The sequence below is a fragment of the Bombus vancouverensis genome, chromosome 12, assembly GCF_051014615.1.
Source record: "Bombus vancouverensis nearcticus chromosome 12, iyBomVanc1_principal, whole genome shotgun sequence".
NCBI classification, from domain to species: domain Eukaryota; kingdom Metazoa; phylum Arthropoda; class Insecta; order Hymenoptera; family Apidae; genus Bombus; species Bombus vancouverensis.
The window spans coordinates 2,796,481-2,808,514 of record NC_134922.1 but is presented as its reverse complement, the minus strand read 5'-3'; the positions used below and the strand labels follow the sequence as shown (position 1 = coordinate 2,808,514).

At 26.1% G+C, this 12,034-nt stretch overlaps 3 protein-coding genes across 9 annotated transcripts in view; 1 reads left to right on the top strand and 2 right to left on the bottom strand.

Annotated features, from left to right (window-relative positions):
• Positions 1-366: 366 nt before the first annotated feature.
• Positions 367-8,943, bottom strand: sl (small wing phospholipase C gamma 1). 2 transcript variants are annotated; one of them, XM_076623003.1, is made up of 20 exons: positions 8,814-8,943; positions 7,543-7,738; positions 6,487-6,636; positions 6,259-6,397; positions 6,021-6,183; positions 5,629-5,942; positions 5,345-5,551; positions 4,854-5,274; positions 4,463-4,774; positions 4,198-4,379; positions 3,950-4,127; positions 3,813-3,878; positions 3,557-3,748; positions 3,256-3,477; positions 2,952-3,158; positions 2,494-2,875; positions 2,284-2,423; positions 2,100-2,207; positions 1,949-2,022; positions 367-1,880 (listed from the first exon to the last, which is right to left on the bottom strand). In XM_076623003.1, the coding sequence occupies exons 2-19, from the start codon at positions 7,715-7,717 to the stop codon at positions 2,002-2,004; spliced, it is 3,579 nt and encodes a 1,192-aa protein (XP_076479118.1). In that variant the 5' UTR covers positions 7,718-7,738; positions 8,814-8,943; the 3' UTR covers positions 367-1,880; positions 1,949-2,001. The 2 variants fall into 2 exon arrangements, with proteins under 2 accessions (XP_076479118.1, XP_076479119.1); XM_076623004.1 differs by lacking the exon at positions 8,814-8,943 and adding an exon at positions 7,210-7,329 and having other exon boundaries at positions 7,543-7,680.
• Positions 8,944-9,321: 378 nt separating this feature from the next.
• LOC117164967 (putative protein tag-52) lies at positions 9,322-11,653 on the bottom strand. The gene is made up of 8 exons (XM_033348409.2): positions 11,266-11,653; positions 11,063-11,193; positions 10,756-10,977; positions 10,503-10,689; positions 10,014-10,426; positions 9,799-9,936; positions 9,560-9,724; positions 9,322-9,486 (listed from the first exon to the last, which is right to left on the bottom strand). Exons 1-8 carry the CDS (start codon positions 11,360-11,362, stop codon positions 9,322-9,324), a joined length of 1,518 nt encoding a protein of 505 aa, XP_033204300.1. The 5' UTR covers positions 11,363-11,653.
• Positions 11,654-11,791: 138 nt separating this feature from the next.
• LOC117164964 (membralin) overlaps positions 11,792-12,034 on the top strand; it is a 161,625-nt gene continuing 161,382 nt past the window's right edge. For all 6 annotated transcript variants that reach the window (XR_013059633.1, XR_013059634.1, XM_076623007.1 and 3 more), the window contains exon 1: positions 11,792-11,953. The gene's annotated coding sequence lies outside the window, so the exon portion shown is untranslated. The remainder of the gene's footprint in view (positions 11,954-12,034) is intronic.

Sequence of the window (12,034 nt, the reverse complement as noted above, 5' to 3'; positions counted from 1 at the left end):
ATTAGGCAATAACAGAGAGAAGCTTTCTGAAAGAAACTCATAGTTAAAAGATTATGTTAAGACTATATAACTATATGTGATTAAGACTACATGGCTATATATAAAATAGACTATAGTTAAGAAATGAATTTCATTAAATATATAGAAATAAAGAAGAATGTAATTTTCTTTTCCAGCATTAATGCACTTAATATATATGAAAAATCGTTCTACAGTTAGTACTTAAAGTTACTAAAATTAAATTTGATTTCATATTAAGCAAATTCTATATTTCATTTTCTTTTTTGTAAAAGATATGTATAAAATGTATAATAATGAACAAACAATAACATATATTTTATTCTTCATTTTTATGAATTGGTTGTGTACATAGTATTTAATTATACCAAATATACATATGTATATATTTTTAATATGTATGTGGTATTGGAATAATTTATCATTTTAATCATATATGTGATTTTACGAAGCTGATTTAATCAATAGTGTTATTGTTATTATATATTTAAATTAACTATTACAAAATGAAGACATATTAGTGAAATATTATAATTATAATATATCCTTATAAAAACAAGAAATTATACAAAAAATTATATTTTTTTAAATTAAATTTCTATTAAAATTACCAAATAATAGTATATTATTTAATTATAACGTAAAACGAAAAGTCATGAAGTATACAAATAATGTGCTTAACCTTTTCGCTACCATGCATCACAAATATGTAACGCATTCTAAAAGCTGCTTAGACTGTTTACTTATCATTTCCCATTATTATATATGTAAAAATATATATCATATTATGTAACATGTAGAAAATTTGAAACTTGGGCTGTGAATAACGACTTTTTCCTTAAACGGCGGTAGCGAAAAGGTTAATATACTATATAAAATTATATCAAAATTGTTTCTAACAAGTAGTTTATAGTAACATTATTTTTAAATATAAAAGTTAGTATCAATAGGAACGATGATAAAAAAATGTTATGAATATAAAATATATAACATATAAATGAGATATAATATTCTTATTGTAATATTTCTTAATAAGTGTGTAAGTTTAATTAATTATTTTTAGATTTATTTTTCTTCTAGTTTCCAATATTATTACTGAATACATAATTTTATGATACATTACTTCAATAAGTACATTTATATCTCATTTTATATAGCCCAGAGTTTATGATTTTACATGAAAGGCAATACACATGTATGTATATCATTTAGTAATGAGCCTCTCATCATTTAGTTTTTTTATATACTACATTACTAAATTAAAATTATATAGCATTGAAACAATAAATAAATAGTATTAATATGAAAATACCATTCTAATTAAAAGAATTAGAAGCGTATTGTACATATTGATTCAGTCTAAAATATATCATAGCTGAAGGCCTCGTTATTCGTATCTACTCTTTTTGTCTGAATGAAAGAAGTGATATATAATACAACTTGAATGTATCTCGATATGTCAGTGCCTGATTTGTTACTCTTTACATAAAAAGTATAAAGATAGTCTATACTAAATCACAATGATCTTTTTACATATAATAAAGATTTTTTTTGAATCTCATCTTATTAATATGTCACGTTTTTAAAGATGTTGCGTTTTCTCATATTCGGCTGTGTTTAATATCTATTACTTTTTCAATACTGTAATAGCTACTTTGTTTATATTATACATAGCATATAATGTCTCTAAATTATCTATGTAAGTGGTTACAAAAAGAAAAATGTATTCCTTCATAATCATTGGTTCCAATTTGAAGATTTCAATCCTTGTAGATAACCAGTCTGTTTTACAATAATATTTCAGTTAATTTCAGATTTTGATTAAAGTATTTCATGTAATGGTATTTATGTTAAATAATAATCTGAAATGATAGAATTCGTATTATATAATGCTATATACATAAATGAAATGCAAATTTTGAACATTTACCTTTTTCCATCTCTGGTATCAAACACCTTAAAGTCTGTAATTTAGTATTGGTTTCACAAATTATGTGAATGTGTCTGCAATAATTATTTGTAATATAGAAATATATCTAACAAGGTAATAGAAATAAATAATAAAGAAATTTTATACTTACGGCTGAAGATGTAATTCGAAGATGTATCAATAATGATGCGAGTTCAAGATCTTCACTATAATTATTTTTTAATGGGATGCTTCTATATCCTGGTCGTAAACATCGGACCTAAACATAGAAGTGTATTAAAAAATAGTAACATATTCATTTAGTAATCTAAAAATTGTAGATATTTTATACATACAGAATAAGTGGCTTGTCCAATAAAATTACTATCACCAAACATATCTTCATCCTGCACAATGAATCGTATGAAGGCGAAGTTTGGATTAAAAACTTCGAAATCGCAAGATTCATTCCACGTGGGGTTAAATCCATTATCAGCTATAATATTAATTTTACCACTGTCTATGTATCGAAATACTTAATCACAATATCACATTTTCATACTTACGTATTGTTCTCGTTGTTAATTTTATACCAGAATCAAAATCAGCTCCTATAATTTCAATTTCAATGAAAGGGCTAGCTATACCTCTTCCTGACCTAATTAAATGTCTTGCACCAATAACTTTTAAAGAAAACTTAAGTGATTCTATTCCATGTAAACAGTTTTTATCATATGGATTAAAATCATCTCTAAACATGAATTCCGGTTTTAAAATATAACCACAACTGCCGTTTTCTTTAAATTTTGCCTGATTAAGCTGCATTGATTTATCACCAGTTTGATAATTCAGTGCTACCATCTGACAACCAGCATTCCACATTGGCACAGGATTATAATTTGATGAATCGATACGTTGTCCTTTCGGATATACTCTGCTAAATTGAATCTGCAAAATTATAATTGTAAACATTCTTGTCTTCTAACTAGAAAATTAAGTCTATTGTAATTTTATATTGTTCCACCTGATGATATTTTATAAAAAACTTGTTTTCTTGCTGACACATAAGTTTCTCAGCTTTTGTCTCAGGGAAGCTACTCATTTCATTAAATACAAAACCTTTTGTTTTTATTCTGTCTAAATTAAATGCAACGGATCTACAATAAACTATTAGATTAGACATTTCTTTAGCTATTCTCCAGGCACGTTCCATTTCTTTGTGTTGATTTTCCTAAAAAAAATTAGAATGCATTTAACAGTGTAATTGGTTATTTAAATTGAAATCTTATTAGGTAATGTTTTAAAAACAAGGAAGCTTATGTATTTACTCTAACACTGGCATTTTGAGCAGTTTCTTTAATACTGGACATCCATTCTAGTGCTGTATCTTTTGATGAAGTTGCTACTTCAAATACTGAACACATACTTGGATTTTGTATTCTTAGTATCCATTCTAATCCAGATCGACCCCCTACTCTTAATTCAACCACAGCACCCATAATGTCTAATGAGCCTTTTTGTAGGCTACCAAACATCATAGAATCTGCTGACTGAAAGCAAAAATAAGATATATAACATATAACTATATTTAATGATAATATTTGAGATCATGACCTGTAAATTACTTACATCTCCTTGGCTTTCTTGCGGTTTTATTTCTTCCACGTAACTAGCGGGAAACCAATGTTGCTTTTTACCGCCGTAGTCTCCTCGCCACCAACCACCACTTTGTCGATGTACATTTGTTATTATAGCATGTTTTACTAATGTTAATTCATCATCCCTCCTTGCTTTATAATCATATATAGCTTTTACAGTCACCTTTAAAGTATATTAAATGTCTCATATACTTCGTATATGTTATTCTTTTATTACTATAACTTACTTTTGACGTAAAACTAGTAGGGTCCATATAACCAGGAATGCCATAAACAGATCCATCATCTATATCCTGAATGTAATGAAGTAATTCAATAAGATCAGAAAGTATAATTTAATAAATAAAAATGTAAAATACACTACCAATTCCATCTTTCTAATAACATCTTGATTTACAGGGTGGCTTAATTTAATTTTTTTATATAACGGGTGCCTTTCATAATAATTAACTAATTCAACCAAACTTTCAAATTGTACAGTACCAATAGTATATAAACGTCCTTCTAGTTTAATCCTGCAATGCTTAATTTTTTTCTCTGCTCTGTAACATAGTAAAAGTAGATTTAAAAAATATTATTTTAAATAATAATTAATACTTTAAAGAATTTTACCTAAAAGATATAGCATAAGAATTGCTTTCTTTTTCACTTGGTCTCACTAAAAATGCACCGTCTGTAGGAATTCGTTTTAACATTTCTTCGGCTAGAGTTCGAGTACATTCAGCATGCCACCATTCTTTTTCTTCATGTTTGTTTGGTTGTGGAACAGGTTCTTGAAGCGTGATTAAAAATTCCTATTTATTTCATCACAAAATTGTTAATTAATGGAACCATGATATCAGATTTAATTACAATTTTTAATTTTGTTTATTCTTACTTGACTTCTTAATGGATGATTGCGATAATGTGTAATTAAACTATATAAACTATCAAAGCAATTTGTATCAATCAGATAATATTGTGTTTGACCCATTTCTTGTTTCAGTTTAATACGGCAATGATTTACTTTTCCTTTGCGCCAAAATGAAAGGCAGTAATCGCCCACAAATGTAACACACTGTCTAACTAAAAATGTGCCATCACCGAGGTGCGAATAACGTCGTAGTAATTCTTCTGCTTCTTCTCTTCCTCTTGCTAATTTACCGTGAAACCATTTTTCTCCAAAATGTAATTCATCATTCGGTACTCCCTGTATTATAATCGATTATAAATATAATACAATAAAATTCCAAAATTTCACTCAAAACGTCTTTACTGTGCATACATACATCAGTCGGTCGTCGAACTACAGTTTCTTCATCATCATCGTGTTCAGTTTCTTGGGTTCTAGAAAATGTATCTGTGTAGAATAGTTTCTGTTGTGTTAATACAAAAAAATGTGGATTCCATTCTCTGTCAACAGGATCTTCAAGATAAAGAATGCCATTTTTAACTGTATTTCGAAGATCCATTTCTTGCCTACTTTCATCATTTCGAATTAGAAATGATGTTTCATCTACGCCATCAGGTAGTTTTTTATGTTTTAATATAATTTTTCTTCTCAGTGCATGTGGTGATGGTAAAGAAGTTTCATTTTTATCTACAGGTTGAACTAATAACATATCACCAAATACATCTTGCATTGTAATTGCCATTTTACGTTGCTGTGGTAAAGTACAATTATCCTCAATGGATAAAATGACAGGATAACTGTACAAGAAGTATATTTATATTTTAACCTTTAAGATAAGAAATTAAACAGACATATAGTTATACTTACTCAGAGGTAGCAAAAGCGTGCTCTTTGATGGTTTTAATAACATCTAAAAATTTAATCTTTGTAGTGAGTGTGTGCCCATGAAAAATAAAGGGCATTCCATCTGGCCCATCCCAACAATCAAGTTCTATACATCTACATCCAGCTCTTAACGCGCGAACATAAGCTTGACAACTACTTTCACTGCTAATTTGATCTCCCATTAAGTATCTGCAAGAATATTTTATGCAACTGGACTATTTATTTTTATAATACTTATTCCTCTACAAAAGAAAAATCATACTTACGTATTATGTGATGATGCTATCCAATAATGTGCAAGAGGTTTAGTCATATCTTGATAAATTCGCGAATATTTTGAATCCCATATGGAATTTTGTTTCGAAAACAGGAAATCGATAAACTCCGAGAACGTAAAGTGTGGTTCCTGTACATCCCTTTGAGGATCTTGTAAATAATCTCTAATGAAACATGATACTTCAACCTCATTATTTCCTAAAGGGTCTTGTTGTTCAGTTATTAGAAAATTTTGGAACTCTTGTACTGTAACAATCTGTCCCGTTTTAGAATAATTAAGTAATTTACTCCAATCTGTAAGATTCTACAAAAATACAAAAATAGTAGATGACACAACATATATAGATATTAGAAATATGTATTAATAAATAAAAAAACTTACACTTTGATCAAAGATGAGTTTATGATAAAGTGCAACAAAATCATCAAAGCCAAGTTCATTTCTGTTTCTTGTATCTATTTCTTGAAAAAGTTCCCTAAGTTTATTCGTTGCTGTTTTACAATTAACTCTAGGTAAAAATGCTTTTATATCTTTTAAAGTAACTCTATAAAATATGAAATATCAAATTAAATAATCTCAAAAATAACTTAAATTTATAAATAAAAATATAATTTTTTACGTTTCCCTTGAATTTTCCATTGCATAAAATTCTTTTCTTAGCCATCTTTCAACTTGTAAAGGATAAGGAGCTTTTATAGTATCTTGAACCAACCGACGTAATCCTTTTACCCAAAGTTCACATTCTTTTTCACTGAGAGCTGAAATGAATATATAAAAACAGCCACTTGTAAAATTATAGTATAAATGATATTTATGTAAGAAATAAAAACTTAAAAATAAATTTTACCAGAAATTGAAAGAGTTTTAAGGCGAAATTCAGAACCATAATATACAACAAAACATCTAAGATTTTCTATCCTTTTTGCATCTTCTGGCCACTTCTCAAAATCTTTAGAATGCTTCCCTACTTTAATTTCTTTGATTTCTCTTATTTCGACTAAAATCAAATGACAAAATGTTGTTTAATGCATTTAGTAGTGTATGTAACATATCGAATACAAAAATAGAATACAGTATATATGTCAACTACATACATATATATATGTATATATATTATATTGTGAGTACATATATATATAATATTGTATGTTAATATAATGTGCAAAAATATGCTTTTAAACATTAAGCATTTGAAGAAATAAAAGCAGCTTTAGAAAGTATTTGTATTTTTTCAATTATTCTGTTACATATGCATGTTCTGCTGTAATATATGCAAACAGTGCATAATAATAAAAGCTTTGAGTTTAATCAAATACCCATGCTATCCCATAGGGCTGATCCAATATATCAACAGTATCCATGGGCAGATTTGTTTGTAGACCAAAAATGAAGGAAATGTCCACCAAGATATGCATATATATTTGTATATTTAATTCAATATCAAAATGGATAATAACCAGGCCAGAAAAAAAAATGGTTTAATTTAATATGAGATATAAAACATGTATATAAAAGCTTATGAGATGCAAGTCATTAACTGATTTAGATTGTATCTTTGTCATAAACTCACCCATATACATTATTCACAAGGACCTTTCCTTCAGGTTTTTGACCTATAAATAGTATCCTCAGATAATATTTTGCCCATTTTTGCTGTAGATATATCTTCATAACCATGCAAAATGTGTGCCTAAAATGTTAGGTGAAAATTTATTTCAATTGTATATTGTTGTAGGATAACTATTTTTTGGATGTATAAAATTACACATTTGTTAGTCCTCTTATACATTTTCAATCAATTTTTATTTTTATTAGTAAATTAGTAACGTTTCTTTTGGATTACAAAATAATGTTGTTGCAATAAATTATCTACTAATATCTTCAAAAGCTAAAGTATTTTTACCTGAACCATCAAATGGTCTAAACGTTGCACTCCGTGACCATACGATTTGTCTAGTTTCTCTTCTTATCATAAGAGTTTTCTTTTCTGGTCTTTTTCTTGAAAAAAATTTTGTTACTACAGTTCCCCTTTCAAGTTGACTAATGATTTGTTCCATTTCAGGTATTATACCATTCATGTTTAAAATATTATAGGTTTGCTATAATAAATCATACATATTTCATATAACTAGATTCTATGTATGGTTCATAAAATTAAAAAATTTGATGCAATAATAGTTTAAAATAAAAGAATAAGAGGAAAAAATTTTTAAAAAGTTCTACTATAGTTTTCCCATTTAAATTGACATATAATTATTTTAAAAAGGTTCTGGATCAGTCTATATTACTTTTATATAATAAAGAAACTAAATTGACATAGTTTTTGTTATGCTTTAAATTAATGTAAATATTATATATTAATCCACAGATATATATATATATATATATCAAAGTATACTCAATTGCAATTACTACTTATGTAAAAAATGATAGTGTATAAATGCTTTAATTTTTTAGCTCCATCAAAGAATATAGAAGCATCTGCAATATACATATATATGAATATGCGTACAATTTTTGAGTAACTTTTATGATAATATAATATAATGTTACATGTAACATATGTTTAAAATATGTAAAACTTTATTTCGGACATTAGTTTTATTTTATACAGTTAATTTATTATTATTAAATCCTATTTATAAATATGAAATTAAGAACTTTCTTGCAGTTATTTTAATATACGTGTATATTGATAATATTACTTGTTTTAGTAAATGCTTTTCACCATATGTATATACAAATATATACATATGTATATTTTGGTTAAAATGAAAAGAAATCTTTTTAATGTTTTATTTATATTTTCTTTAAACTTATTATTCCTTAATTGCTTTTAAACCAGATAATTATACGTAGTTTTAAAGGAATATTTTTCTTATTGTATTATTATATAGATTTCATTTATTAAACGCGACATAAACATAACCTACCACAAAATTCATTTAAGTTTCGTATATACCCTAACAAATAAATTTAAAGACAAAAAGTATTGTTTAAACATATTAAAGTGATAGATAATAAAATATAACATTTAAAAATGTTGCTTTCTCTGTATTTAATAGTATAACATAAAATGTGTAGTATTTATTTTATATTATTCATTACTTGTCTTTTTTATAAATTTCAATTATCTTTTTTATCTTATGTTACACTTTTAAAAATTTATCCTACCTGGATTCGAAATGATATTTTGTTAATTATATGATAAAAAATTCAATTCTCTTATCATTTGTAGGTATCAGAGTGTCTTCGTTTAGTTCAGCCAGATTTAGTCCTATCTAGGGATTTCTGTATCTTATTTATGTTTACACAAGATTATATTTATATGATGATAATGTCTACTGTTTTTTTATATAATAATCATGGATAGGAAGAATATATTTGCTGAATCTGTATTTTAAATTAGTAATTTCTGTTTTATAAGATATGTTATTTTATTTTTGTATATAAATATCTAGTTATTTATTTCTTTTATATTTGTTACTTTTAGAGTACGGATGACTGTATTTGGAATAGTTCAAATATACGTACATATGTATATGTGTATAAACTACATTGAATTTTATTAGTAGTATAGACGTTTAAATAATTCACGAGGAAAGTCGAGGGGAAAATATCGGGATTTTAAAAGATCATCTCGTTATTTCGTTAATTTTATTAATAATTTCATAAAACTGTATTACCTAAACCAAAAGAATTCCTTTAAAGATGAACCAAGAGATGCAAAGAATGCACTGATGGATTTGAGTGTTGATGACTCTTGTTTAAAATTTGCAAACTTATTAGGAGATAAACATGGTGTACTGCATTCTGTAAAATGTACATTTTCTTTATCTGTAATTTTCTGCAAAGAAATTGTATATAAATTATAGAGTATCAACATTTTTATATTTATAAAACATTATATCAAAACTTACACAATTGATGTTTTGTTCACAAGACTTAATATATTTAGAATTATCGTCATTTTTAAATCTTTTAAATCTTTTTAGAAGTACCAAACAGCTATTATTTGATTGTATATCTGCATCTGTTTCATTATCTTTTTTCAAATATGTAATTTTTGATGCATCTAGATTAATCTGTTAATTTAACATACTTTTAAAATTTATCAGAGTAAAGAAATGTTAAAATTGACAAAGAGTATCATACACACCTCCGTTTCTTTGTATGATCTCTTTCTTTTACCAGCGACTATTGGTATATTTTCAGATGGAAATGAATTAAGATTGTTATGCCTTAATGGTTTTCTTGAACTGCTATCCTTTCTTAATGTTTGTCTACATTCTGCATACTAAAATAAGAAGATAATATAAATCAGTTATTAAATTTAATATTTAAGTAAGAGAAGTTATTATCTTTCAATAATACCTTCTTTATAGAATTTTGTATAGCTTCTATCCATAAATTACTATCATCTTTCTCAGAATAAAGTAAAAGTGTTTCACTTAAACAAGTAACACAAAACAATCCACCACTCAAAACAGATTCAATTTTACACTTATTCAATGGTAAAACACAACATACAGTCAATGAATTTTGTGGATCACCTTTGCAATATAATAAAATGTCATTCAAAAGAACAAAATATCTTCTATATGCAGAGCTTCCTCGTCTAGAGACTCTCATTAATGCTCCTTGTTTGATTAATTTTCTACCGGGTTTTATCAAATTAATTGGGTTTACAATACATTTTTGAAGTCTTAGTAATTTTTGTGATTCTTCATATTGTTCAATGAAGGTATTTATATGCCTTGCAGCTTTCTCCACTTCTACTAAACATGCTGTAAAATAATCAATTTATTTAGTATATAATACTTGAAACTGAAATGATATTGTTTTATGCTATCTTGCAATTACCTTGTAAAAGATTATATTCTTTATGTTTGTTAGATGTATGTTGCAAGACTTCTCTCAATAGTAGTTTGTATCTAGGTACCCTTTGTATTGGAGTAATTAATAGTGAAGGTAATTTTCTACCAACTTCTGGTCTTGTTTCTTGCTTACTAATAAAATCTTTAAATTCAGTATCATTTTCTTGTTTAATCTAAAACAAGAAATTTTTCTATATAGTAGTAATTTTTAACTAATCAACTAATGTAATAACAAATACCTGTAGTAGTGATAAAATTTGTTCATAATCATAAGCATAAACAGAATACAATTTAAAAAATGGAGCAAGTTTGTGAAATGCGCCTGCAATATTTCTTGGATCTTGTTTTAGTTCTTTTATTAATTCTCCACTAACATTATATAATGTCTTTATGTTTTCAGACAATGTTGAAAGTAAACTATGATGTAATAACTTTTTTTCTATTATGGGTTGTACAAAATACTGAAAAAAGTACATATATGTTTATGTTTTATTCTATCATTGATATTTATGTTATCAAATATCTATAAATATATGTGAATAATACCTCCATTAAAATTTCTAATTGCCTTAAATATGTAGCTTCTGTTGTTAAAATTTCCTGTATAGCTTGAAACTTTAAATTTTTTTCTTTCTCTTCATATTGTTTTTGATTATGTTCATTTATACTGTTGAGAACTGGAAATATAAACATTATACATTTCACATTTTACAATTATTTGATAAAAGCATAAATTATTAATTATATACCTTTCATGCGACTACGCATACTTAAAACATTTCTATCATTAATGATTTTCTTCAATTCAAAACTGAGAGGAGTTTGTGGTGATCTTGGAGAATTCATAATTGTAAATAATGCAGCAACTGATGATATTATTAAATAATAGATTTTATCTTCAATATGTTATACCTTGAATATGTTACTTAAAGATAGTTTATTCGTATGAATTCACATAAAATTATACAATATATTTTTAATAGTGTCTTGATATTATATTAACTATATGCTCCTTTACAAAATATTATATTTATTAAAATATTCAAAACTTTATTCTTCTTTACAATATTTTTTGTCGTCTAAACATTTCAATTTAAAATTAACGTATCAATGAATATTATGTTATTGGCTGAGTCTTTTTAGTGATTGATCAACAGAGTTTCAATAAAAATGAATAGGGAATAAAACATTGGTAAGTTTTTAAAATTTGTGCTATAATGTTGGTCACATTTCATATTGTAATATTTGGGGACTATTATAATACAAGTTGTGGAATATCAAAACATATGATGATGAAGTGACAATTTGACAAAAATTAAATTTGTTAATATTTGCAAGCGGTACTGTTATAAATTTATTATTATCTGCAGTGACACGCAGGAGAACAATAAAACTTTAGAAATACAACGTTGTAATACAACGTTCTGCTTAAAGAAGGTACGATATGGCTGATTTGTATCTTAAAAAGTTACGAATTCATGTGCCAGCTGCGAAATGTCACGTCCGGTGAATAACAAT

Coding starts and splice junctions, on each gene's coding strand:
- sl (XM_076623003.1), bottom strand. CDS start 7,717: ATGAATGGTATAATACCTGAAATGGAACAAATCATTAGTCAACTTGAA. Junction 5,552..5,628: donor ATAGCATCATCACATAATAC/GTAAGTATGATT, acceptor ATATTCTTGCAG/ATACTTAATGGGAGATCAAA. Junction 2,424..2,493: donor ATTAACAACGAGAACAATAC/GTAAGTATGAAA, acceptor TTAATATTATAG/CTGATAATGGATTTAACCCC.
- LOC117164967 (XM_033348409.2), bottom strand. CDS start 11,362: ATGAATTCTCCAAGATCACCACAAACTCCTCTCAGTTTTGAATTGAAG. Junction 10,978..11,062: donor AATTAGAAATTTTAATGGAG/GTATTATTCACA, acceptor TACTTTTTTCAG/TATTTTGTACAACCCATAAT. Junction 9,937..10,013: donor TACAAAATTCTATAAAGAAG/GTATTATTGAAA, acceptor TTCTTATTTTAG/TATGCAGAATGTAGACAAAC.